The 24,674-nt window shown below is 37.5% G+C and overlaps 1 protein-coding gene across 4 annotated transcripts in view; it reads left to right on the forward strand.

Moving 5' to 3' along the window:
- LOC118745766 (probable cation-transporting ATPase 13A3) overlaps positions 1–22,991 on the forward strand; it is a 144,022-nt gene extending 121,031 nt beyond the window's left edge. For all 4 annotated transcript variants that reach the window (XM_036479419.1, XM_036479423.1, XM_036479420.1 and 1 more), the window contains 4 exons: positions 7,579–7,779; positions 7,853–8,144; positions 8,212–9,735; positions 22,030–22,991. In XM_036479419.1, the coding sequence (XP_036335312.1) occupies positions 7,579–7,779; positions 7,853–8,144; positions 8,212–9,735; positions 22,030–22,778 (2,766 nt within the window). In that variant the 3' untranslated portion in view covers positions 22,779–22,991. The remainder of the gene's footprint in view (positions 1–7,578; positions 7,780–7,852; positions 8,145–8,211; positions 9,736–22,029) is intronic.
- Positions 22,992–24,674: the final 1,683 nt, after the last annotated feature.

A 24,674-nucleotide genomic window follows, 5' to 3' on the forward strand; every position in this document is an offset into this window, starting at 1 on the left:
GATACCCTGCAGGTGTGAAGGTTTACCCACCTACTGTTGGTAGCTGCCCTGGTCAGTCTGTCGACTTCTGAAGACAGAAATCGCAAGAAGGTTTCACGATTTGGGTCGCTTCCCCGAGCCCCATCTCAGATTCCTTCCAAGCATATTCGTCCGCTTCCTCATTTCCTGGGACACCACAATGTCCCGGTACCCAGTAAAGATTGATTATGTGTTGCTGTAGAGCTTGTAGGGATCTTCGGCATTCTTTAACGCATAACGATTTCGTCGTTGCCGACCCTAAGGCTTTGATAGCCGCCTGACTGTCAACAACGAAGGTAAGTTTAGATGGAGCTAAGTCAATCATGCCCACCAACCTTGGCGCCATATGGATTGCATATATCTCATCCTGAAAAATACTGCAGTGGTCTGGGAGTCTATACGACTCCCTCAGAGATAGCTTCTGAGACAAGACCCCAGACCCTGTTCCGATATCCATTTTGGAGCCGTCCGTGAAGATGGGTATTTCGTCATCGCTGAGAGCAATATTAAATTCCCAGTCACTTCTGTCAGGAAAATGGATATCGAAGTTTGTGGCGTGACCTTTGCAAGTTTTTCGCAGCCTGTTAGACGCTCTGAGTCGTAGAGCGCTTTTAGCTGCGATACTTTTAACATATAGGTCTATAGGTTGAATATCAACTAGGGTCTCTAGAGATGCCTGGGGCGTTGAATAAATCGCCCCCGTTATGCATAAGCACGCTTGTCGTTGCACCTTTTGCAAGTTGAGTAGATGGAATTTGGTGTCAACCGCCTGCCACCATACCAGCGCGCCATAGGTGAGGATAGGTCTACCTACCGCCGTATAAATCCAACGTATTATCTGCGGTCGCAGACCGCAGTCTTTTCCAATAGTGGCTTTGCAGGAGTAGAGCGCGTTGAGCGCCTTCTTGCTCCGCTCTTCGGTGTTCCTTTTCCAGGAAAGCTTAGAGTCGAGAATAACCCCCAAAAACTTTGCTTCTTTTGACAATTTGAGATTTGCTCCATTGAGGGACGGAGGTCGGAAATTGTCTATTTTATATCGCTTGGTGAAGAGAACAAGTTCGGTTTTAGTGGGATTGACCCCTAGGCCGTTTCTTTCTGCCACCCTGACAGATCGTTAATTGTAGAATCTCGCTGACCGTGGAGAGGAATTTTCCCACGACCAGAATGACTAAGTCATCCGCATAAGCAACGACCTTAGCGGCTTTCGATGTACGAAGCAGGAATTCGTTTAGCACGAGGTTCCGCAGTAGGGGGGATATCACCCCCCCTTGAGGTGTGCCCCGTGTTGCTGTTTTCCTTACTTCTGATGTTCCCAAGGAGCCATTGATGTTTCTGGTGCTCAACATATTGTCGATCCAGAGAGTGATCAATGGGTCCAGTCCTACAGCCACCATGGAGCAGTGTATGGATGCCAAATTAACATTGTTAAAGGCGCCCTCCTCGTCCAGGAAGCCTGCCAGCGCATATTCCTTGTGATTCAGTGCTTGTTCTATACTCCCAACAACCTCGTACAGGGCTGTTTCAACCGACCTACCTTAACGGTAGGCACGCTGAGCCTCGCTGAAGTTCCCAGGAGTAAGGCGTTGCGTGATCTGCAGACTCAGAAGCCTCTCCATTATTTTGAGGAGAAATTATGAGAGGCTGATGGACCCAAAATCTTTTGCAGTGCTGTGGCCCGCTTTTCCTGCTTTGGGAATGAAGACTTACCTCCCTCCATGACTTTGGGATATAGCCTAGGAGGAGACTCGCCCTATAGATTGTCGTTAGCCAGGGGGTTACCGATCCCGGAGATTTGTAGGGTTGGAAGCATCTGATAGCCCAAGTTACTTTGTCTGTAGTGATGATTTCGTCCACTGGACTGCTTTGCCTGTGGGTACTAGGGTGTTCTGTCACAGAAGTTCCTGTGTCCCCTGCGTCACCGCAGCCAGGAAAGTGGACGTCCATAAGGTGTTCCAGTGTTTCAAGGCTGCTTTCGGTGTGCCTTCCTCCTGGCTTTTTAAGAAAACCGGGAGGAGCCGGGTTTTTCGAGAGGCTCCTTCTTAGTCGCGCGGCATCAGTAGTCGTTTCGAGGTCCTCGCAAAATTAGGACTACGAAACCTTCTTTGCTTTCTTTATCTCTTTCTCGAACGCATTGACGATATTCGTCCCAGTCCTCCGCGTTCTTAGTGAACTTCGCTTTATTGAAAGCTTTCCTAGCTCCTATCCTGAGCCGCCTTCCACCACCTTGGGTGTCGCTTAGAAGGTTTGCTCTCTGGACAGGTTGTTATGTAACATTCGTCGAGAGACTTCGTTAGACAGAGGACCGCTCCCTCCGGTTGGTCCGCTGAAATTCGCTCCACCGTGTACGGTGGACTCGCTCCAGACACCAACTGGCTGAATTTGTTCCAATTTGTCCTACGAGGATTTCGATAACGTTTTAGTGTCGGTCTGCTTAGGTTAATGGAGAATACGATGCGACAATGATCAGAAAAATACCATTTTGTCGAGACGTGCCAGCCGTCAACCCTAACATTGTTCGAGTTAGTTACCAGAGTTATATCTATAACCTCCTCCCTTATTCTATTGTAGAAAGTGGGGTGAGTACCCTTGTTACAGATAGTAAGTTTTTTGGATAATAAGTAACTTAAGAGTGACTCACCTCTATCGTTGATGTTCGAGCTGTTCCACGCCGTGTTGTGAGCGTTGGCGTCACAGCCAGCCACCATATTTATCCTTCGTTGCTCCGCCCAAGCGGTGAGTTTCCTGAAGGATATTGACGGGGGATCGGGTACATCGTATGGCATGTATAAAGATGCGAGGATGAGGTCGGGTGCTTCCCTCTGCTCCAACATTGCCACTGTCATGTCCGAATCGCTAAATTGGGGAAGAAAGAGAATATTAGTGCTTTTCTTAACCAGAATACAGCTTCTAATTTTACCTTCGGTCTGTGGGGTGAGAAGTAGAAAGTCGCTAGTGGACAGACCTGTGACCCTCCCCGCCACTAGCAAGGGTTCTTGTATTAGGGCCACGTCCACATCTTCCTCACCCATGAAGAGCAGAAGATCCTCCGATGCACCACCTTTAGGCTTTTGGATTCTCTTTCAGCATCGGGGATGATCACCCTAAGGTGACCGATGCATACCTTATTTGGCCGGCTTTGCGACGGAGGATCTACAAGGATTCTGGACCGATCTTGATCCAAAGGTCCTTGCCGTTACGCTTGTTGCGAGCGCGGGCGACTTTAACGCGCACAACGATCTTTGGCATTCAAGTCTGTCGAATTATCGTAGTAGAACACACTTTTCTGAGTAGATAGATGATTCAACATTCTGCACAATGAACGACGACGCACCCACCATATAAACGGCATATCATGGTGACCTATGCTGACTTTAGCATCAGACCATCCGCTTCCGCGGATTACCGGACCTACGTCCACTTTTCCAAAGCTGACTGGAAAGGCTTCGCGGATGTTACTGAAAGCGCCTTCACTGCCCTACCCGCACCAACCGACGTCAACGTAGGTTAGCGTAAATTCCGAAGGGTTGTCACTGCTGCTTCAGCCCGCTTCGTTCCAGTGGAATGTATTTCGAACCCCCGTCCGGATTTTCCTGCTGAAGTGGCTGTCCTAGCCGATGAGCGTGACAACATTTGTCAGGCTGATCCCAGAAATCCCCTTATCAGGGATCTCAACGCGGAGATTCGGCAACTTGTGAACGTTCATAAGCGGAAGAAATGGGAAGAGCATCTGAAGACCGGCAACAACGCCTTCGACGAAGCGTGACGACAGAGTTAAAATAGACTTTGGTGACCACGCTTCGTCGGACCCTATGCGATGCGCGATCTATTTTACCCGGTCCTTCGGCGGATAAAGCTTAACGTCGAGTGAGCAGAAGGCTGCACAAACTGCCAACATCTAGTGCGCCTCTTGTTTTCACCAGCGGTGGGATAAGGGTAGCCATCGGGAAGGCGAAAACCCCAAAGCCATTGGACCCGACAGAAATTGCATGTTGATGATGAAAAATTTGGGTCCCGCGGGAGTAGATTATGTAACCAAGGTCCTCCTGTCAATGGCCACTCTCATCATTCCAGACATCTGGAAAATTGGGAGAGTGGTCCCACCGCTTGAACCGGAGAAACCGTCCAACAAAGGAGGGTCCTATCGCTCGATAACTCTCCTTTCCTCGGTAGCGAAGACACTTGAGGGCCTTCTACTGCCGCACTATACGCACCACCTGATCCCAGCGAGGCATCAGCATGGGTTCCGTAAAGTGCACAGCACAACAACAGCACTTAACGCCATAAATACCCAGATTACTCGTGGCTTAAACCGAAACCGCCCCTGTGAGAGAACCATACTAGTAGCGCTGGACTTGTCTAAGGTGTTCGACACTCAGCCATTCAACGCTACTAGAAGACATATAGGCCTCTCTTCCACATGTACTCAAACGGTGGTCGGCGATTTATCTGAGTGGTCGTTTCTCTTTTCTTCACTGCACGGAGCCTAACCCTCTCCCCTATAAGATCCTTAGCCACACTGTTTACCACCTGGACGAAGGAGGTCAGACTACAATTGGGAATTCATGTCGATGACAAACTAATTCCGACAGTGAACAACCCGAAGATCCTCGGAGTAACCTTCGACAGTCTGCTCTCCTTCTCGGCGCAAACAACCGCAAATGTCAACAAAGTACAAAGCCGCAACAAGGTCTTCAAGTCGCTAGCCGGCAGCACCTGGGGCAAAGATTGGCTGGCCGGTTCTTAACTATGTAGCGCCCGTGTAGTCGCCAGGCACTAGTAGGACGCAGTGGATAAAGCTGCAGACTTGCCAAAACACGGCACTCAGGACAGTGACAGGATGCCTTTTGATGTCGCCGCAACATCACCTGCAGGACGAGGCCTATATGCTTCCAGGTAAGGAGCATACAACAATGCTCTGCAAACAGTTTCTAGTTGGCAGCCACAGACGTGGTCACCCAAACAGACAACTGCTTGCAGAAGAGCCCTCACCCAGGCACGTCAGGAGGCATCTCTACGAACTGACGGACGAAGTCCAGAGGTTCACCAAGCATCCTCTGGGCCCGTCAGCTTATCGACAGGCCTTCAACGGCATTCACAGAGAGGCAGTCTCGATTTATGTAGACTCTCGACCTGTGAATGCCGTTCTGGGTACACAACCACCAGACGTGGACGAGACAGAACTTCGTCTGCCCCGGGAGACTCTGACCACAATAGCCCTACTGCGCTCTGATTACTGCAGCAGGCTGAACTCATACCTGAGCAGAATAAACGAAGATGTTCTAAACGAATGCCCGGCATGCGGAGAGACGCCCCATGCCTCACAGCATATCTTCGCATGTCCACTGAACCCCAGCGGCTACAACTACAACGCCGGGTATTTGTTATTTTTATTTTTAAGAAATATAGGGCTATTGTATTGGGGACTGTAAATGAAAGAAATTTTGGGATTTTGAAATAAAATGGACACAGTAAACAAATGATTTTTGTACCGGTTTTCGCTGATATCATTAAAATCCTCCCGCACTGTAAAAAAACATATCCTTACTAATATTATAAATCCGAAAGTGAGTTTGTTTGTTTATTACGCTTTCACGCTTTAACTACTCAACCGATCACCATGAAATTTTCTGCACTGGTGCCATTAATCCCAACTTAAAATATAAGATAGATTTAATATCGATTAGACGAAGGGGCGTAGCACCTCCCACACGAACGGAATTTTTCATACTGCATATCTTAGGAAATATTTGTGATAGAGTACTGGAACTTGGTATGGAGATATATAAAATCAATTCCATGCTCATGGAGGAGGCCCGCCACCGGTTTAAAAAATCAAATTCAAATTAAGTTAAGAGAATTACTTATTTTAAAATTATATTAAAAAATTGATGCCAAGAGGCTTAAAAAAGAAATTTTTTCGGAAAGGGTTGCCACAAATATAAATTAATTATTCGCAACCGGACTGAAAAATTAAAATATGGGTGTCAAACGAAAGATTGTTTAGAAACCTCCAGATTGAACATTTAGAATATTACTGAGGTGTTTCACAATTTGAATGAATCACTACAATATGGGTAGCAATCGAAAGGCTTTTGATAAGGGTTTTAGTTCTTAACTAGGTGTAGGAGGGTTTCCACCTGTCTGAATAATCATATCCTACTTTAATTAAAGGAATTAGGTGATAAGAATATGTATCGCAATATGAGTGTCAGACGAAAAGGGTTTAATAGGGTTATAGTTGGAAAATATTTTGAAGAGGGTTGCCACCTGTTTTAAGAGTCGAATTTAATTTAATTATACTCAAGATAAAGTGTCAAATGTAGGAGTTTGTACGTATAGAATTTTCTGGGATATTTGAAGGGGGTTGTCACCTGTTTTAAAACTACATTCAAATACAATTACATATATTATAAATTAAATGAAATATTACAATATATGTAGGTATTAAACAAAAGATCATTGAAAAGGCTTTGTTTTCAAGCTATATATGTATTGCAGGGTTTCCATATGTTTGAATACTCAAATTCAACTTGAATTTAAGGAACTAGGTAATTTGAATACATACATATCGTCACCCAAGGATGAAAAGATGCCAAGACAAATAATCGATGTAGTTACGTATTACCTGCCATTCTGCATCAAAAACAAAATTTCGAAAAAATTGAACTTGGCTCCTTTTCACCTTTAGGTAGCGATATGTATCAATCACAATATGAGTGTCATACGAAAGAGGTTTAAAAAGGTTGCCAACTGTTTAAACAGTTAAGTTCAAACTATTCAATAATTTCAATGAATTATTACGATATGGTTGAAAGCACATCATTTCTAAACTACATGTAAGGAAGAAAAAGTATCACAAGAGAGAGGTTTAAGAAAGTTTTAGTTTGTAAATATTTTATAAAAATATGTTATAAAAATTTAAAATCTCCTGTTTTTGGCATAGGCTAAGTATGTTCAGTTTTATTGAAATAAATGACACTATGTAGCACGTAGAAATTTCATACACTCAGCGAAGCGGGTGAGGGCGATCTAGTAAATTATAAAAACTTTACTTTTTTATTTAAAGCAAGGAATATCGGTTACTTTTTTAAGGAAAAAACTTCACACAAAGCTTGCCTGATATTTTTCCAACTGATATTTACGGGTCGTTTTGCTTTTTATTTTTTAATCATTGATTTGAAAATTACATTTTCATAATCTTTCGCTATTTTAAGACTTCCAAGATTTTCTGTGGACGTTTCGGGAACGAGCGAAGATATTCTCCATGCATTACTTTTGGAAAACTTTTAGGTACCAAGATTTTCACGAGCTTTTCTTAAATTCTTCGTAATTTTCATGGAATATCTCGTCTTTTTCTGAGTTTGTTCAAGACTTCGGGGATTCTTCGCGATTTATTTTCCGGGATCTTTAGGGCTTTTTTAAATATCTGCCGATATCTGCCGTTTACAATGCCGGCAAACATCTTATAAAAATATAAGGTGGATACCAGAAACAGCACGTTCTACATCCATATATATATTGTTCATGTTTCCTGTTTTAGTAACACATTAGTTCTTGCAGATAATGCGCGGCGTCGAGCCAGTAAAAATTGTTGTTGAATCTCTGGACTTGATTACAATTGTTGTGCCACCTGCGCTGCCAGCTGCTATGACTGTCGGTCGCTTTTATGCACAAAAACGTCTTCAGAAGAAAAACATCTATTGCATATCGCCGCGTTCCATAAACGTTGCTGGTAGTGTTGACTGCTGCTGTTTTGACAAGGTGCTTGTTGTGTGTACTTGACTGCTGAAATTCTTGTAAAAACTAATGATATATTTGTTTACTTTTCCCTTAGACTGGTACGTTAACTGAAGAGGGGTTGGACATGTGGGGTGTCGTGCCAAAAACAGTAACAAACGAGTTTCAAATGCCTATCAAACAAATCGAACGCTTACCGTATGATAATTTTCTATTTGGTATGGTAACCTGCCATTCTATAACCATTATGAATGGCAAGCTGATTGGCGATCCATTGGATCTTAAAATGTTCGAATCGACCGGCTGGACTCTAGAAGACCAGAAAAATATACCAGATAGTCAAAAATATGGTTTAATTCATCCCACAATTGTACGGCAACCAAAAAGAGGTGATTTACAACTAAAAAAACAAAAAAGTATTTTAAGCTGAGCTTTTTTTGGTTTGAATAATAATAGATGGTGTGGAATATACTGCCGATGTCTCAGTTCAGCGTCAATCTTCCTTCGACGATTTATTGGCTGATGTCGGGCTGCTCAACGGTGAAGCGAACAATGATCATGGCTTAGTTCGAGAATTTCCCTTTACTTCTAATTTACAACGAATGTCTGTTATAACTCGCCGACTTAGTGGAAGCAATTTTAATGTTTATTGTAAAGGTTCTCCTGAGATGTTGCAGCAACTTTGTCAACCAAGTAGCTTGCCGGAAAACTATTCTCAGCAATTGGCCTATTTCGCAAAGCGAGGATATCGTATCATTGCAATAGCTTATAAACCACTTAGTCGCAAAATGAGTTATATTAAAGCACAACGCTTGTCACGTGAAAGTGTCGAATGCGAACTTGAGTTCCTTGGCTTCGTTGTATTGGAAAACCGCCTAAAACCTGACACAAGTGAAGTGATAAGATCACTTACTGCAGCAAATATTCGTACGGTTATGATTACTGGAGATAATATTTTGACTGCAATAAGCGTGGCGCGCGACTGTGGTATAGTGTCCCCGCAGCAGGCAGTCGTGACCGTCAACGTTAAGCATCTACCAGAAAATGAGAAACATACTTATGAACTTTATTATACGCTTGAACTGGGTGGTTGTGAGGATTCGTTAACTAATGGTACGGAAATTGTATCATTGGAATCCTCAGTCAACAATTCCGCCGATTATTGCGATGCTGGTGGCGATTACCAAAGATATAATGGAGATATTTCTTCTCTATGCAGCGTTTCAATTACATTACCAAATAGCAACAGCCTAGCAAGTGTTGAGACATGTGATACGTGGACACATCATGATCCGGAAGTAGGCTTACCTGTCTCGGGTAAAGAAAAGGCAGATCACCATCAGTTGATGTCCTGTGATGCGAATACAAGTTGGCGGAAGAATTACAGATTCGCCATGGTTGGTAGAACTTGGCAGATCTTGCGAGAAAACTTTCCTAAAGAACTTAAAAACTTTGTGACACGTGGTGCTATATTTGCGCGCATGTCTCCGGAACAAAAGCAAGCTTTAATTATGGAGCTTCAGCAGCTTGACTACTGTGTTGCAATGTGTGGAGATGGTGCTAATGACTGTGGTGCTTTAAAGGTTGCGCATACCGGTATTTCGCTGAGTGAAACTGAATCTGCCATTGCATCTCCATTCACCTCTCGTAGCGCGACAATTGCGTGCGTGCCAAATGTGATAAAAGAAGGTAGAGCGGCGCTAGTTACTTCATTCGGTGTATTTAAGTACATGGCTGCGTATTCCATGGTGCAGTTTATATCAGTAATGATTTTGTATTCTATTGACTCCAACCTTACGGATAAACAGTATTTGTACATTGATTTGGGTTTGATATCGGTCTTCGCATTTTTTTTCGGCAAAACAGAATCATATGATGGACCGTTGGCTAAACTAGTACCACTAAGTTCGCTTATATCGCTTGCACCTCTAGCTTCAATTGTACTGCATTTACTTGTTGTAATCGGATTTCAAACTGCCGGTAAGTTTGTAAAAACCAAAGCCTTATGTTAGATTATTGAAAACTCAGTTAATGATAGTGGCGAATTAGAAAAAAACCGTGCGCATTTTCTTATACGTACGTGCGTTTTCCTCACAAAAAAATATCTAGTGATCGCGATTACCCGATTTCTGAGCGGAAGCCAACATTTCTATCAGTGAGGGAAATATGCAAAAAAGTACGCAGATGTTTTCCATGCAAGTAGTTGCTAGTTTTACAATTTTTTTTGTTAAATTTTGGCAGCTTTAATTATGGGTAATTCCGTGTCATAACGACCAATGATTGGACTAGACCCCTTTCGATTTGGATGAAATTTGGTCAAAAGGTTTCTTTCAACCTATAATAAAGTTCCATCAACAGCAAAAAAATTAAAAAAAATATTTGCAAAAGTTATGCGAAATTCAAATTATCCCTATTTTTCCAGTTTTTCAAGTAAATTTTTTTAATATCTCACAAACTATTATAGCTACAAAAATCATCTTGGACTCGTTTTAAAGAGGATACTTGGGGCTACAAAACTATATATATTAAAAAAATTCGAAAAATCAAAAATTGCAAAATTGCAAAATTTTGAAAAATTGAATAAATCAAAAACTAATATTTTTTTTTGCTAAATTTTTTTTGCATGATACCTCTGCATGTTCTTAAAAGATCCTAAAATTTTCACGGAGGTGTTGTTTGTAAGATATTGATTTTTGAGTTTTGGAAAAAAAAAATTTAAATCTATTAATAAAATATCAAATTATTTCTCAATTTTACTATTTAGGGCAATAAGTCTTAAGTGTAAGGCGAGTAGGACAACAAATTACATTAGTATAGTTGCTTTTTTATTATGATGAATTTCATATCATTTCTCATATAAGACGTTTTTTCCCCCCTCCTTTTCCTGACATTGGTGCCCCATTCCTTCGTTTTTATCTGAAAAAAGTTAAAATGATTTTAATACTGAAAGTAAAATTGAATGGGGATCAAATATTAATAGTCAAAATATCAATTTTTACCTCGTTATAATGCCTGGTTCCTCCACAAACTCGTTGATGTTCATATCTTTTATTTGGAAATCCTATCCTTCGCTAAATGCGGATAAAATTTTAATTCTTATACATTTATTTGAAGTAGGAACAGCGGCATGACAACGACGTATCCCTTGTATTGGTAAAGCATATTTGAACCGGTTGCTCAGTTTTTTTTCAGTAAGTTGAATCTGTTCATCTGACACAAAATGAATATCAATTCCTAGAATATTTGCTTTCGCCCATCTAAATAATTGATCGGGTGTCTGAATTTGTTGTTCAGATGTGAGATGTAGATTGGCTCGGCTAGCTAATCTTTTAACTGTCCCATCTAAACCACCTTGGACTTTTCCTTTGGCAAGTTGCAAAAAAATGCCATTCAGCTTTTATATGAAAATCTTTTGAGTGGCATAGCAAATTTGCTATATTATACCGATTTTTATATTGAGCTGTTGCACCATCAGAAAAATTAATTATTTTTGATACTCTGGGAATTTTGTTTCTAAGAAATGACGTTAGTGTCACTTGGAAACTGTAAACTGCAGTAATATTATGAGTTAAGTTATCTGAAATTATTACTAAGCTAAGAGGCACGATATTACTTCCACTCTCATCAATCGATCTGTAATAGCAAGCGAATAGATGAACTGTGGCTTGTCTATTATTCCAATATGCTCCTTGAACACTATTTTGGAGTAAAAATGAAAAATTTTCAGAGAAATCGGCAGCAACAAGTACTTCTCCAATCTCTAGATTATTTTTTAAAGTTCGAAAATATTCGGCTTGTTGTTTAGCTACAAAATCGTGTTGACGTAATTTTGGAATATATTCAAAAAAAAAATCGTCAGCTGATTTTAGAATCGTCTCCAGGGTGCATCGATCTACTTGAGTCCATTGATTGGATATAATACCATCAACAAAGTTATCCACGAAAAGATTTTCTAGGATATTTTTCACTTCTTATTCATTTGTTTTCCAATTTTTTACCAAAAAATACTTATTGCCCTAAATAGTAAAATTGAGAAATAATTTGATAATATTTTATTAATAGATTGTGATTTATTTTTTTTTCCTCCGTGACAATTTTATGATCTTCTAAGAACATGCAGAGGTATCAAGCAAAAAAATTGAGGAAAAAAAATATTAGTTTTTGATTTATTCAATTTTGAAAGTTTTGCATTTTGCAATTTTTTGGTATTTCAAATTTTTTTTTAAATATATATTGTTTTGTAAACCCCAAGTATCCTCTTTAAAACGAGTCCAAGATGATTTTTGTAGCTATAATAGTTTTTGAGATATTACAAAAATTAACTTGAAAAACTGGAAAAATAGTGAAATTTTGAATTTCGCATAACTTTTGCAAATATTTGTTTTAATTTTTTCGCTGTTGATGGAACTTCATTATAGGTTGAAAGAAAACTATTGACCAAATTTCATCCAAATCGAAAGGGGTCGAGTCCAACCATTGGTCCTTTTGACACGGAATTACCCTTATGCTAATCCAACGGCAAATTGTTTAGAGTAAAAATTTACAGAGTAAAAACTTTCAGCTTTCTCTCAATATTTTCTCTATTTTGCAAGTTTCTTTTTACTACAATCGTTACGAACTATTATAAGCTCGCATACCCATACAGAGCTATACTTACTGCCTGCAAAACCAGATCATGGCTGGAATCGTAACAGTCGTGAAGGAGCAAGTCGTCACGTTAAAATTGATATTCGGATTATAACTGTTGGGGACGTACCACAGTGGTTCGGATAGCAAATCTAGCTGGACGAAACTGTTTAAACAAATACTCTTTGATGGATTTTTACACCACTTCTTATCTAGGGGACCTTTGGGTCGCTAAATACGAATCTGAAGTCACTTATCAAAAATTCGAAATGGCGGATCCAATATGGCGGACGAAAAATTTAAAAAAATCGGTAGAGTTCTATGAAACTGGGTGCCTGGAGATTTTCTGGGTCGCTGATTATGAATCTGAAGTCATTTACCAAAAATTCAAAATGAAAGAATATCGCGGACGAAAAATTTATAGAATCGGTAATTTCTTTGAAACTGGGTATCTGTGGGTTTTCTGGGTCGCTGATTACCGAGTATAAAGACATCTACTTAAAATTCAAAATGGCATATCCAACGTGGCAAACGAAATTAAAAAAAAAAAAATTGGTAAGATTTCTATGAAACTGGGTATCTGGGGGTTTTCTGGTTCGTTAAATACGAAGCTAAAGTCATTTACTTAGAATTCAAAATTACAGATCAAAGATGGCAAACGAAACATTAAAAAAATCTTAAGCCTTCATATATGAAAATTTTTTGGTCAGAGATTATACTTATAACGATTACAAATTTGTTAAAAGTTTAATAGAAAACTAGTTTTCTAAATATTGTTTATGATTGTATACTTCGCTTTTTAGTTTGATTTTTATTTTCAGTTCACAATAACAATGACTTAGTACTTTTTAAAATTATTTAATAGAACAGCCAGTTCTCTTCTAAAAAGTTTTTAATATTTATTTGATTATTATTTAATCTTAATTATTTTTTCATAAAAATGTAGTTTGTTCTTTAACAAAAACCGTGTTCATCCAAGTTTCAAACTTTCAAACTTTGTGCAATATTTGAAAAAAACCAACAACTTTTCGTAAAAATTCCGATTGTTTTAATTAGGTTCCTTAGAAAGGTATTGAGTACGCAGTTTTGTTGTTTCCGTTCAATTTTTTTTTTAGTTTATAAAGTGCAAGTTTGAAGTACCTAGGGCTTATCGTTGATTTTTGGCTATTTTTTTGTTGAAGGTGTTGCTCATATTCTCCATATATACATATATGTACATATTAAACTCCTGCGCAATTCCATTTAAACGGCCTAACAAGACATCCGATCGCCGCAAATACTTTCCCTCCTTTACTCTCAGCGTTCGGGTCAAGTATGAGTAAGCATAAATCAGTTTCTGCAAGCGTACGTAAACTACCGATCAACAGCAAGACGCGCAGAGTATTTACTTTGCCTTCCGCAACTACTGCGAGTAAAAGGTATTTGACAGTAGAGTACTCTACTGGTAGTACTTCAGTATTTTCGAAGAAAACATACATTTGTGGTATCTGAATAAAACTAAGGACAGGAATGTAGTAGAGCGATGAAGAGAGCGACGAGCAAAACGTACTTTCAACTAAAATGCTGATATACTTACCTAAGTACATATGTATGTATGTGCATAGATACGTATGTGCATAGATTCATATATAAGTGTCCGCATATATTTTTTCTCGTCACTTGCTCTGTCGCTTCACTGCAGCAAAACAAAGTTGTGGGGAAAACCCTGACGGTATGCGTACAATTGAAACCATGGGTTTGAAGATAGCGCAAATTGATGTGAAAATTTCAATTTCATATTAAATATATTTATGTATGCATTTACATATGTAAAAATGTAGTTTCGATTTAAAAAAATCGGATAAAGTTTTTCTTTCGCCATTCATACACCCCCAATTTTAGTATTTATTAAAAAAAACTCAATGAAATTCAAAAACTATCTCTTGCATTTGGTTTTACTCAATACCGATTTGAGCTGTCGCACAGTGTTATCAAAAAAAAGCTATCAATGGGTAGGTTCAGAAGACGCAACAGTTGAGCGCAACCGTTGCTAAAAAAACAAATCAGTGATCGTTATGCGTCTTCTGAACGACTTCATACATTAGCTGTCAAATTTAACTCTCAAAGGTACACACCAACATGTTTTCTCAAATGATCAGAAAAATATTACGATCATCTAACACGCAACTATTCAGTTGATCAAAAGTACGCAACAACGCGTTCAGAAGGTACAATCGCACCATTTACTGAGCTGTTGCGCCTTCTGAACGTGCCCAATGAAAATTCGTTTCTCTTGAAATCAAGTTATGTGGCTGCGTATGTATGTACATATGTACATATTTCGAAATTTTTTTATTTGTAAAGGCTCTCAAGAAAAACTAAAAATTCATATAAAATTACGCACAATAAATGGAAAATAAATTTGCTACTATAAAAAGTTTCTTAATTCAGTATGCAGCTCTTAAGAAAAAAATGCTCGTACATCTCGTCGCTACCATGTCCAACTATCGAATGTGAAAATCGGCACTTTTCAAAATTTTGATTTGCCACTAATAATTTTATTTCGTATAGCAGCATTGCTCAAGTTGTTGTTTTTGACAACTTATTTGTTGGTTAATGACTGCAAATAGTTTTATAGAAAATTAGAAACGAGAAATAATACTTTCATAAAAATAGAAGTACATACATAGATTTAAAAAGCTGCTTGAATACAAAAGTTTTATGAAAATGTCACATTAAACAACTGTCTAAATCTACGTTATTTTTTATAAATAAGGTCGTAAACATTTCCTTAAATCGTCAATTTCAATATTCTATTTTTACTCTTTCAATTTCACTGGCCAGCGCCGCAAACGATATCAACTAGTAGGCTAACAACCAGAATTGAAATTTAAAACGCAAGTACTTACAGTACTACAAGTATACAGAGAGTAGATTTGCTACTCCCTTTTGGCAGCAGCAAATATCTCGTACGCGATGAGAGAAAGTAGAGTACCTCCTTTGGTGGAGTAATCAGGGTTGCCACTGACGAAAAAAAATATTTACCATCCACTTGAAAAAAATCTACCAAATCTGGGAAATATCTACCAATAACTTTTTTATAATTATTTTAATAAAAACTACTTTTTATTTAACTAGTTATACGGTATTTGAGTCATATTATTGTCATATTCTGAGTTTCTTTCACCCAAAAGCGGAAGTGATGAAAATCAAGGCAACAATGAAACTTCATAATTTGAAAAACTTCAACTCGAGTTATTATAGACAAATACAGTGACTCAAAAAAATTATTTTTTTTAATATTCGCAATATTTTTCGAGTAAAAGTTCTTTATTGCTTTAACTAAATCCACAAAAATTGAGGATCAAACCATATACAACATATAGAAAAATTCCAAAATTTTTCGTCTAAATTTCGAATTTTTTACTCTGAATTTTTAGAATAATTTAAGGTATGGAGTTTTAAAACAAATACTATTTGAGTATAGACAACAATGTGCTGCTTAAAATTCCCGTTGATTTTATTTTTTGATAAAAAATGGCGTTGATTTAATTTTTTTTGCGAACAATCATAGTGCGTAATTACATACCAGTAAATTTTTTTATATTTAAATAATCATTTAAAATATTTAGGCAGTCAAAAGCTCCTCCGGATTCCAGTAAAATTAGTTTTGAATGGAGCGCGATATGTTCGCCTTATATCGATATACATTAATACGTATGTAATTATATAAAAGGTATGCAAAGAAATTTATAATATATTTAAAGATAACTACGAAAAATAAAACGGGAACGGAAAGTTAATCAAAAATCTACCAAAATGAGAAAAAATGTACCTTTTTACCAACCCAAATTTTTTCTACCAATTTTGGTAACAATTTACCAAAGTGGCAACCCTGGGAGTAATAGCAAGTACGTCAAGTATTTACTCTCCCAACGCCAAGTAGTGTATGTATGCGGAAAAAGAGTAACAATCAGCCCTATTCTGCATTTCGATTACGTTCCCGCATTCCGCTCCGCTGGAATCGAACTTAGGTATTCTGCATTACGATCGAAACGAAAGGAGAAGAGGAAGAGAGAAAACATCTTTCGAAATCAGCTGTTTGCCTAGGAATGTGTGAAATCGAAACAAAACAAAGAAATATTTGCCACCAAACTATAGCAGCATATGAAGTTAAAGTTTGTAAATATTTTAAAATAACTAATATCACTGTAATTTAACTGGCATCACTGCAATTTAAAAATAAAATTTAAGTGGATACATAATTATAAGAATGAAATCCATAGCCGCGGCGTTATTGCTTGAATAGGAGAACGAGTCCCAGATTGCGATGCGGAAGTTGAAAGGCGGAGATTTAGGGACATGTTTTATCTTTTTCAGATGAGTGAAGAGTCATAGGGAATTCATCTTGAACTGTATTACTCATCGCTTAAAGTCAGTGAAATTATAAACGTTGTTTGAGCACTCCACAATATTTGCTTTCACTACAGAGTGGAAGATTTGAACGCAAATGAATCCCATTTTGAAAGCCGTCAGGAGGAGGGGAAGAACAAAGCTTATCTTTCCATAGCAAATCGAATTCGAGACAACATACGCACCTCTTTTTAAAAAGTTAGTAAAAGCGTGTGCAATAATAAAAGCATCTTTTTTATGTAACTTCACATTTTATGTATGTATGTATCTATGTGCATACATCTATTAATTTTATATAAAAAGAATAAATTGTATTCAGTGCATTTCACAGTATTATTTATAGATAATGTAAACAAAAACGCCTGGACTTCCACTTTGAAGACGTCGCGCAATATCCCTTTTGGTTGCCATTATTTGAGCCAATTTTTCGTATTGCCCGTATTACCGCTCGCAAAAACACAGAAATCGAGAAAACTCATTTATGATGACTTTTACAATCATGCACAGTATATTTTACTTAAATTTTTTATAAAATTTTATTATTTAAACCCACGAAAATAACAATTGAAACGTTCTCCGTCAACAAATTTGCAACTTTGAAAAACGGAACTACGATCGAAATGTAGAATAGGTATAATCGTAAATTTCGAAGATTGATCGAAAGGAAACGGAACGCAGAATACCAAAATTGCCAAACGGAGAAAATTTCGATCCGAGTCGAAATGCAGAATAGGGCTGAATGTGTTGGGAGTAGAGTACAATGCAAGTAGTACTTTTGAACGAAATGCGGCAAATACACTTGCGCTGGACTTTAGTACATATATTTGCGCTCCGAGTAAAGCTCAGTCAACGTGGTACTATATTTTTAATAGTCCAGTTTCTTTGTAACTTTTAATCGACTGTTCGAAACAAAACTTTCTTGTGGAGGTAAAAATGTGGAAACAAATAGTGAATACAACGTCTTTTGGGAATGTTTTTAAGATCTTACGGATATTTGCACTTTTGCCCGTTTCAATAGCTTCACCTGAAGTAAGTTTTTCCCTGAAAAGGATTAAGACCTACTTGAGAAATACCCCAGGTCAAGAAAGGCTTAACGGCGTCTAGGCTCTATGAATATTCACAAAGATAAATAAAAAATTCTTCCACTTTTCAAGCTCAAGGCCAAGGATTTTCCAGTTTTTAAGTTATTTTATTAAAGGAGGAAACACAGTGGCTGAACAGTGAGAATATTATATACAAGAAAGTTCAAGCGGAGGTAAAAGAAAAACATATAAGGAAATTCAACACTCTGAAAGATGAACAACTGAGGAAGCTGGATATAAGGAACAACCCGGATTGGTTTTGCAACAAGACAAATATACCAATACCAGACGAAATACAATGGCTACTATCGCATGGCAAGAAATTTGGATTACCACATGAAAAAGGAGACCTACCGCTACTAAAATATATCACCGACGGAGAGGAATGCATTAAAACCATACCGGGAAGAGAAGAACAAGAGATAGCCAGGAACAAATTTACTTTCATATTAGAAAACCATATGAATAAACATCGCTTGACACACAGGGAAAAATACACGCCCCAGATAATGGAAAGAACTAGAAAATTTCTGAGTGAGAATGAGAACATCATAATCTTAGAAGCAGACAAGGGCAACGTGACAGTGGCTATGGAAAGGTCAGATTACGAGAAAAAGATGAGTACGACAATCAACGACATTATGGTGTATCAAAGGATAAGCAAGGATCCCACATCTAGATTACAAAGGATTAATAATGAATTAGTTGAAAAATTATACGCCGAAAATATTATCAATGATTTTGAGAAGTAAAGAATGAAAACGGAAGTATCAACGGCGCCTAGAATTTACGGGCTGCCAAAAATACATAAAGAAAATTACCCCCTTAGACCAATTTGTTCCTCAGTTAATGCTCCATCTTCGAAACTTTGCAAATATATCTCCAATATCTTAACGAGACTGACCGAAAATTCGATATATAACGTGAAAAATGCCAGGGAATTTAAGGATAGAATTACTAATACTACAATAGAATCGGATGAGATAATGGTTTCTTTTGATGTGGTATCACTATTTCCAAGTGTACCAGTGGACCTCGCTGTGAACATAATTCAGGAAAAATGGGACGAGATACAAGAGTTCACCAAAATCAAAAAGGAGTTATTTATTAAAATCTTACGTTTTTGTATACAAGATAGTAGATATTTTCAATACAAGGACAAAACCTATCAACAGAAAAAGGGTTTGCCTATGGGTTCTCCGGCATCACCGATTGTGGCAGATATTGTAATGGAAGAATTGTTAAAAAAATGTGTACAAAACAGTGATATTAGGATCAAGATATTGACAAAGTATGTGGACGACCTCTTTGGGATTTGTAAGATAAGTCATGTGGAAAATATATTGACAGCGCTGAACAGCTTCCATCCTAGCATTAAATTTACGATGGAAAAAGAGAACAATGGCAGACTCCCATACCTTGACACCCTTATTATTAGGAAGGCTAATAAAATAATTCTGGATTGGTATCAAAAACCGACATCGTCAGGACGGCTAGTAAATTTCTACTCACAACATCCCAAAAGAGTCAAAATAAATACAGCACAAAATTTCATCGATAGAGTTATAAACATCAGCCACCACAGCTTCCACGAAAAAAACTACAACAAAATTAGACACATTTTATATCAAAATAGCTTCCCAAGAAAGACTATAAAAAAATTAATGGATAAAAACAAACAAAATCCGCAATTTGAGAAAACTGAATCTGCAATATTTAAGTCCTTGATATACGTTCCAGGTCTGTCTGAAAGATTAGAAAAAGCAAATTGTATTGATAACATTAACCACAAAATAGCTCACAAACCAAATAACGCATTACAATCACTATTTACCAAACTAAAGTCTAAAACAGACAAAATGGAGAAATCAAATCTAATTTATCAAATAGAATGTAAAGGAAATCAGACCAACCCCTGTGGAATGTATTATATTGGGACCACAAAAGGAAAATTAAAAACTAGAATCGCCGGCCATAAATCAGATTTAAAAAAACAGATGCAACAATTCGCAAAAAAACTGCACTAACCTCCCACTGTGCGAGAGAACAACACCAAGCTGATCTTGATAATGTGCGTGTGTTACAGAGAGAGGACAATTATCACAAGCGAATGACTCTCGAGATGCTCCATATTATGAAAACAACATCAGAAAAAAGAATAAACCACAAAACAGACACCGATGGACTCGCTCAAAGCTATCGACTTCTAATGGGAAAAAAACGTATGAAGAAGTAATGCAGAAATCAGTGCAGCTTGTGAAGATGAAGAAGACGGTCGCGGCAGTATTTAGTAATAAGATTACATGTTTTTTGTTATTTGACAAATTGTAAGTCGTTTGTTTATGTTTTGTATGTATGAATGTATACATGTAGTTTTTGGTTTTGTAGATACGTATTCCTGAGGATGCTTTTCGATGAAAGGCGAAATATCGAATAAAATAATTTAATAAAATAACTTAAAAACTGGAAAATCCTTGGCCTTGAGCTTGATTTTAAAAAGTGGAAGAATATTGAAACAGAGGCCGAAGTAAGTTAATATACATATACAGATAAATAAAAAATAAATATTAATAAATTTTGTCGTTGACGAAGTTCTAGAAGAATTTTTCGAAAAACTAAGACAAATTTTAAAAATCTTCGTTTTATTGAGTTATAAGTAAAAACAGAAAAATTGAATGTGTTTAAAATTATCGACATGTTTTATAAAACCAACTTTGATGTAGTTATTTGAAAATTTCGCATCCTTTTTCCCAAGAATCCTTTTTTAAACCCACTGAACTATTATTCTTCGATTTAAGGGAGGGTTTTAGCACCTAAACACCCCGTCCTCCTCCCCCGTGGATCCGCCACTGATCTTATGTTTATATTTACCGACCCTAAAAACTCTTATATAGTTGTCATATAAAGTTTATAATAGTGTAAATTCCTGTTAATAATTACTTTTGAAGATTACTTCTTGAGATTTGACATAACGTCACCAAAATGTAAATATCTAAGCCAATTGGTTAACCTCTGCATTTCCGAAGGTGTAAAGAATAATATGCAAGTGGTTTTATAACGTCCTTCGGCGGCCTTTACTTTTTCTACTCTTGAATTTATTTTTTTGAATAATCAAAACGAAGAATTTTCAGTATAAATTTACTTATACCAATGCGGACATAAATTGCGTTATGACCTCTGAATCTATAGCGAAATAAGTGTAATTTTTGGTTTATAAAGTCAATTTGCAATTATGCAACTATTTGTGAGTGCGATTAGCAATATTTTAAGTTAAATTTCAGTTTTTAAAATAGAGTTCTCAAATAGGCGGTGTTGACTTACCCTTTATTTTTTTGTTTCCATATGCTTATTGCTTTTATAAATGCAATTTCTATTTGAATGTATTGTCGGGAATGTATTCCAAGTACCATTAAGTAGTTTAAAAACAAATAAAATGTTGACTTTCGTCCAGCTAGATCTACTATCCGAACCACGGGGCGTACTGCGCTTCTCGTAAACCGAATTACGAAACGAGCAGTACGCCGCTACAACATCAACAACACCAACGATATGTACGTTCGCGACTGCTATAATTCGAAATTTGCATTTTTACGTGACGAGTTGCTCGTTCACGACTGTTACGCTAATCAGCCACCTCGGGTCTCCTTCATAGTTCGTATTTCAGCTTGAAATACGCCACTATCGTCTGCAATCCCACTCCTTGGTTTGGCCTGTTGGTACATGTTATAGCAGAGTGCGAGTATGCATTAGTTCCTCGATGGAATTCTTGGGGTGAAATCTTTTTCAGACTAAGCACATCAGCAAACTATTGATTACCATAAACTGCACATATATATAGCTTTCTTACCTGAAAAGGTTTGGAATTCTTACTTGTAGGACACCGTTGTTGAGTATCGACAAAACTCTTAGCAAGTGCCTTGTAGGTGAAAGCGTTTTCAACGCTAGTCACAATTTGATGTAGCTTTTGACTGATGTACGGGTCCAATAGTTTGTTACGGAAGTCGCTGGGTTTCACTTTCGTCTTGGTCCGCACATTGGGAATATATGCAAGTTTAAGACAAGTCTTGTTTTGTCTACTAGGTTTTCCTCACAACTGTTTAAATACGAGTACTTCTATTGCTTAAATACATATCTGTAATATATAAGATTAGTCATATATTTTCTTATTTTACAGGATGGTTCCAATTGCACCAACAAGAGTGGTTTGTTTCTTTTCAACACAGTGACGAAGATCACTTAGGGTGCTATGAAAACTACACTATGTTTGCGATATCGAGCTTCCAGTATATTACACTTGCATTTATATTTTCGAAGGGAGCTCCCTATCGCAAGCCGATCTGGTCTAATATACCGTTTTGCCTTTCGTTGATTGTTAACCTTTTCATCGTCGGCTATCTAGTATTATTCCCTACAAAATGGATTGCCGATTTCTTCCAATTAATCGTACCTGAAAATATGGACTTTCGCTACTGGATGCTGCTATATGGAGTTGCGAATTTTACTTTACATGCTTTTGTGGAGAGTTTCGTCATCGAATATTTACTGTTTAGAAAGGTTCAAGTGCGTCGTGAAGCGAATATGAAAAAGTCAAATCGAAAATACATGCATGTAGAATATGATTTGCAATATTTAAAAAATTGGCCACAAATAACGCAAACATGTGAGGCATTTGATTCTTCAATACCTCAAGAAGAAGTTAAATCAACGTATGTTGAGATTAGTGCAGAGCAAAATTTCGATATGCCAGTATCTCAAAATAATGCACTCAATAGTTTTTTTGGTGTGGAGTCATCAGTAATCCAAACCTTGCCGACTGTAGCTGAGCACAGTGTCGTCAGCGAGTCGGAATTAGCAGCCTTGTCATCGTCGTCAAAGCCACCGCAAATGGACAGTTCTGTATTGAATGCAGGTGTTAAGTCATGAGAATTACAACTGGCAACGTCGTTTACTTTTAATTTACTTATTGTTGATAAGTATAATTGCTTACGTACTATAAGATATTTATTTTATTTTTTGTTTACACTTTTTCCTGTTTGTAAATTAGTTAATAGCTGTGCTATTTTAAATGTGTTACATCATACATGTGGCAATTCGTATTTAATAAAAATGGGTTGGTTGAACACAAACTATAAAACATGTTGAGGTATTTTTACTGCAAAGCGGGAATCGACTATATACTTATGTTATAGCGGCTGATGTTCGGATTAAAACAGAGTTTGTAGATTTAAACTAACTATTTATTAATCAAAGTAAATACGATATAGGTTACATCAAAAAACGCGTGGAGCTCGGTTACCAATGTATACAACGAGATTGACGACGAAAGATTGCGAACGAAGAAGGAAGATAGAGCACAACCAACCAGCAACAGTAGAATGTCAGGTGAAACACACAAATGATAATGCAGGGTTGCCTTATGCCGATTGCTAAGTTACTATATGTTTTTAACCGGAGGTATATTCAGTAGAATAAATGTTTTCCATATAAAATATTTTTGCGATTCTCTTACTTGGATATAAGGGTATCGATAAATTTATACCATGTTAACTCGTCCTACAAATTAATTCCACATTAATTCGTGCTAAATAAAATTTGTCCCTAAACAAACTTATCTTTTCATTCAACCAAATTTTCGCTTTTTTGGTTAAACGATTTGTTAAGTAAGTAAAGAACTGTAATTAACATTCTCTATTGTTCACTACATAATGCTTTAAAAGTTTAAATAAGTATATTGTGGATGGTATACCAATACATATGCGCTTTGTCAATGTGTTTAATTCAGGTTTTGTACTCAGAAGTGTCTATATTATTCGATCATCGATTACCGGTGATATTGCGAGTGTCTATTACTCGCTCAGCTAGCGACTGTCAATAGTTTTTGATTGCGTTCCCACGACAGGCGGGTATACGTAACCGAAACGACCCAGATTTATATCTGGCCAAGGACTGTCACTCCAGCTACACTCCCCGAAAACTCTTTGGGGAATTTGTATGCTGTTACAACAACAACAACAGTTTTTGATTGCTAATCCTACTGCTATTTTTTAATCGTTGGGAGTACCAAAGCCGAATTTAATTTAAGAAAGTGATAACAAAATGGAAATTACATTGAAAGTGCTAAACATTTTTATATTCGGCCTTATGCTAGATATCGTCATCGTCAGTAAAACCAACGATACGGTAACCTTGGTATTCCGTTCATCTTCTTTGGCAGCACTGTCGTCAAATGGCGTTACTGTGGTATGCTCGTCACCGTTATTGCCATCGTTTTGTGTCGCTTTCGTTCGATTTGCATCGTCAACCATTTTACTGACGATGCTTCAAAAGTAAAGACCTCAGTATATCCAGTAAACAAACAGCTGTTTTTTCGCCAAATTTGGCCCCCATAAAGGACTTAGGGTTGCAGACAAAGCTTTTTCGGCAATTAGGGTGTTGTACAGAAATTCAATGTAGTGAAAAATTTTAGCACCGCATGTATGATATATTTAAGATTCGCTTCACTATATTAATAAAACTTATGGGTCGATTACGGATGGCAACACAACCACGCTTCGGTTGTCAGCTGGCAATGCAACTGGAAAGAAAATTTGTATTACGAATGGCAACTATCGTCAGTTGCTGTAGAGTTATCGATAATCAAAATTTGACAGTTCCAACAACCAGCAAGCAGCTGCAAACAAGCTGTGCGAGTAAAATTAAATTATTAAAATAAAGAGTTTTAAATAAAAGAGAAATAAAGCTAAATTTATCACAATTATTTGTTTAGGAGGAAGAGAAATGCATGAACGCGTCCTCAATCAGGCGACACTTAAAGGATAA

This window comes from Rhagoletis pomonella, unplaced genomic scaffold (assembly GCF_013731165.1).
Source record: "Rhagoletis pomonella isolate Grant_MI unplaced genomic scaffold, Rhpom_1.0 Rhpom_scaffold_00009, whole genome shotgun sequence".
Classification (NCBI taxonomy): Eukaryota; Metazoa; Arthropoda; class Insecta; order Diptera; family Tephritidae; genus Rhagoletis; species Rhagoletis pomonella.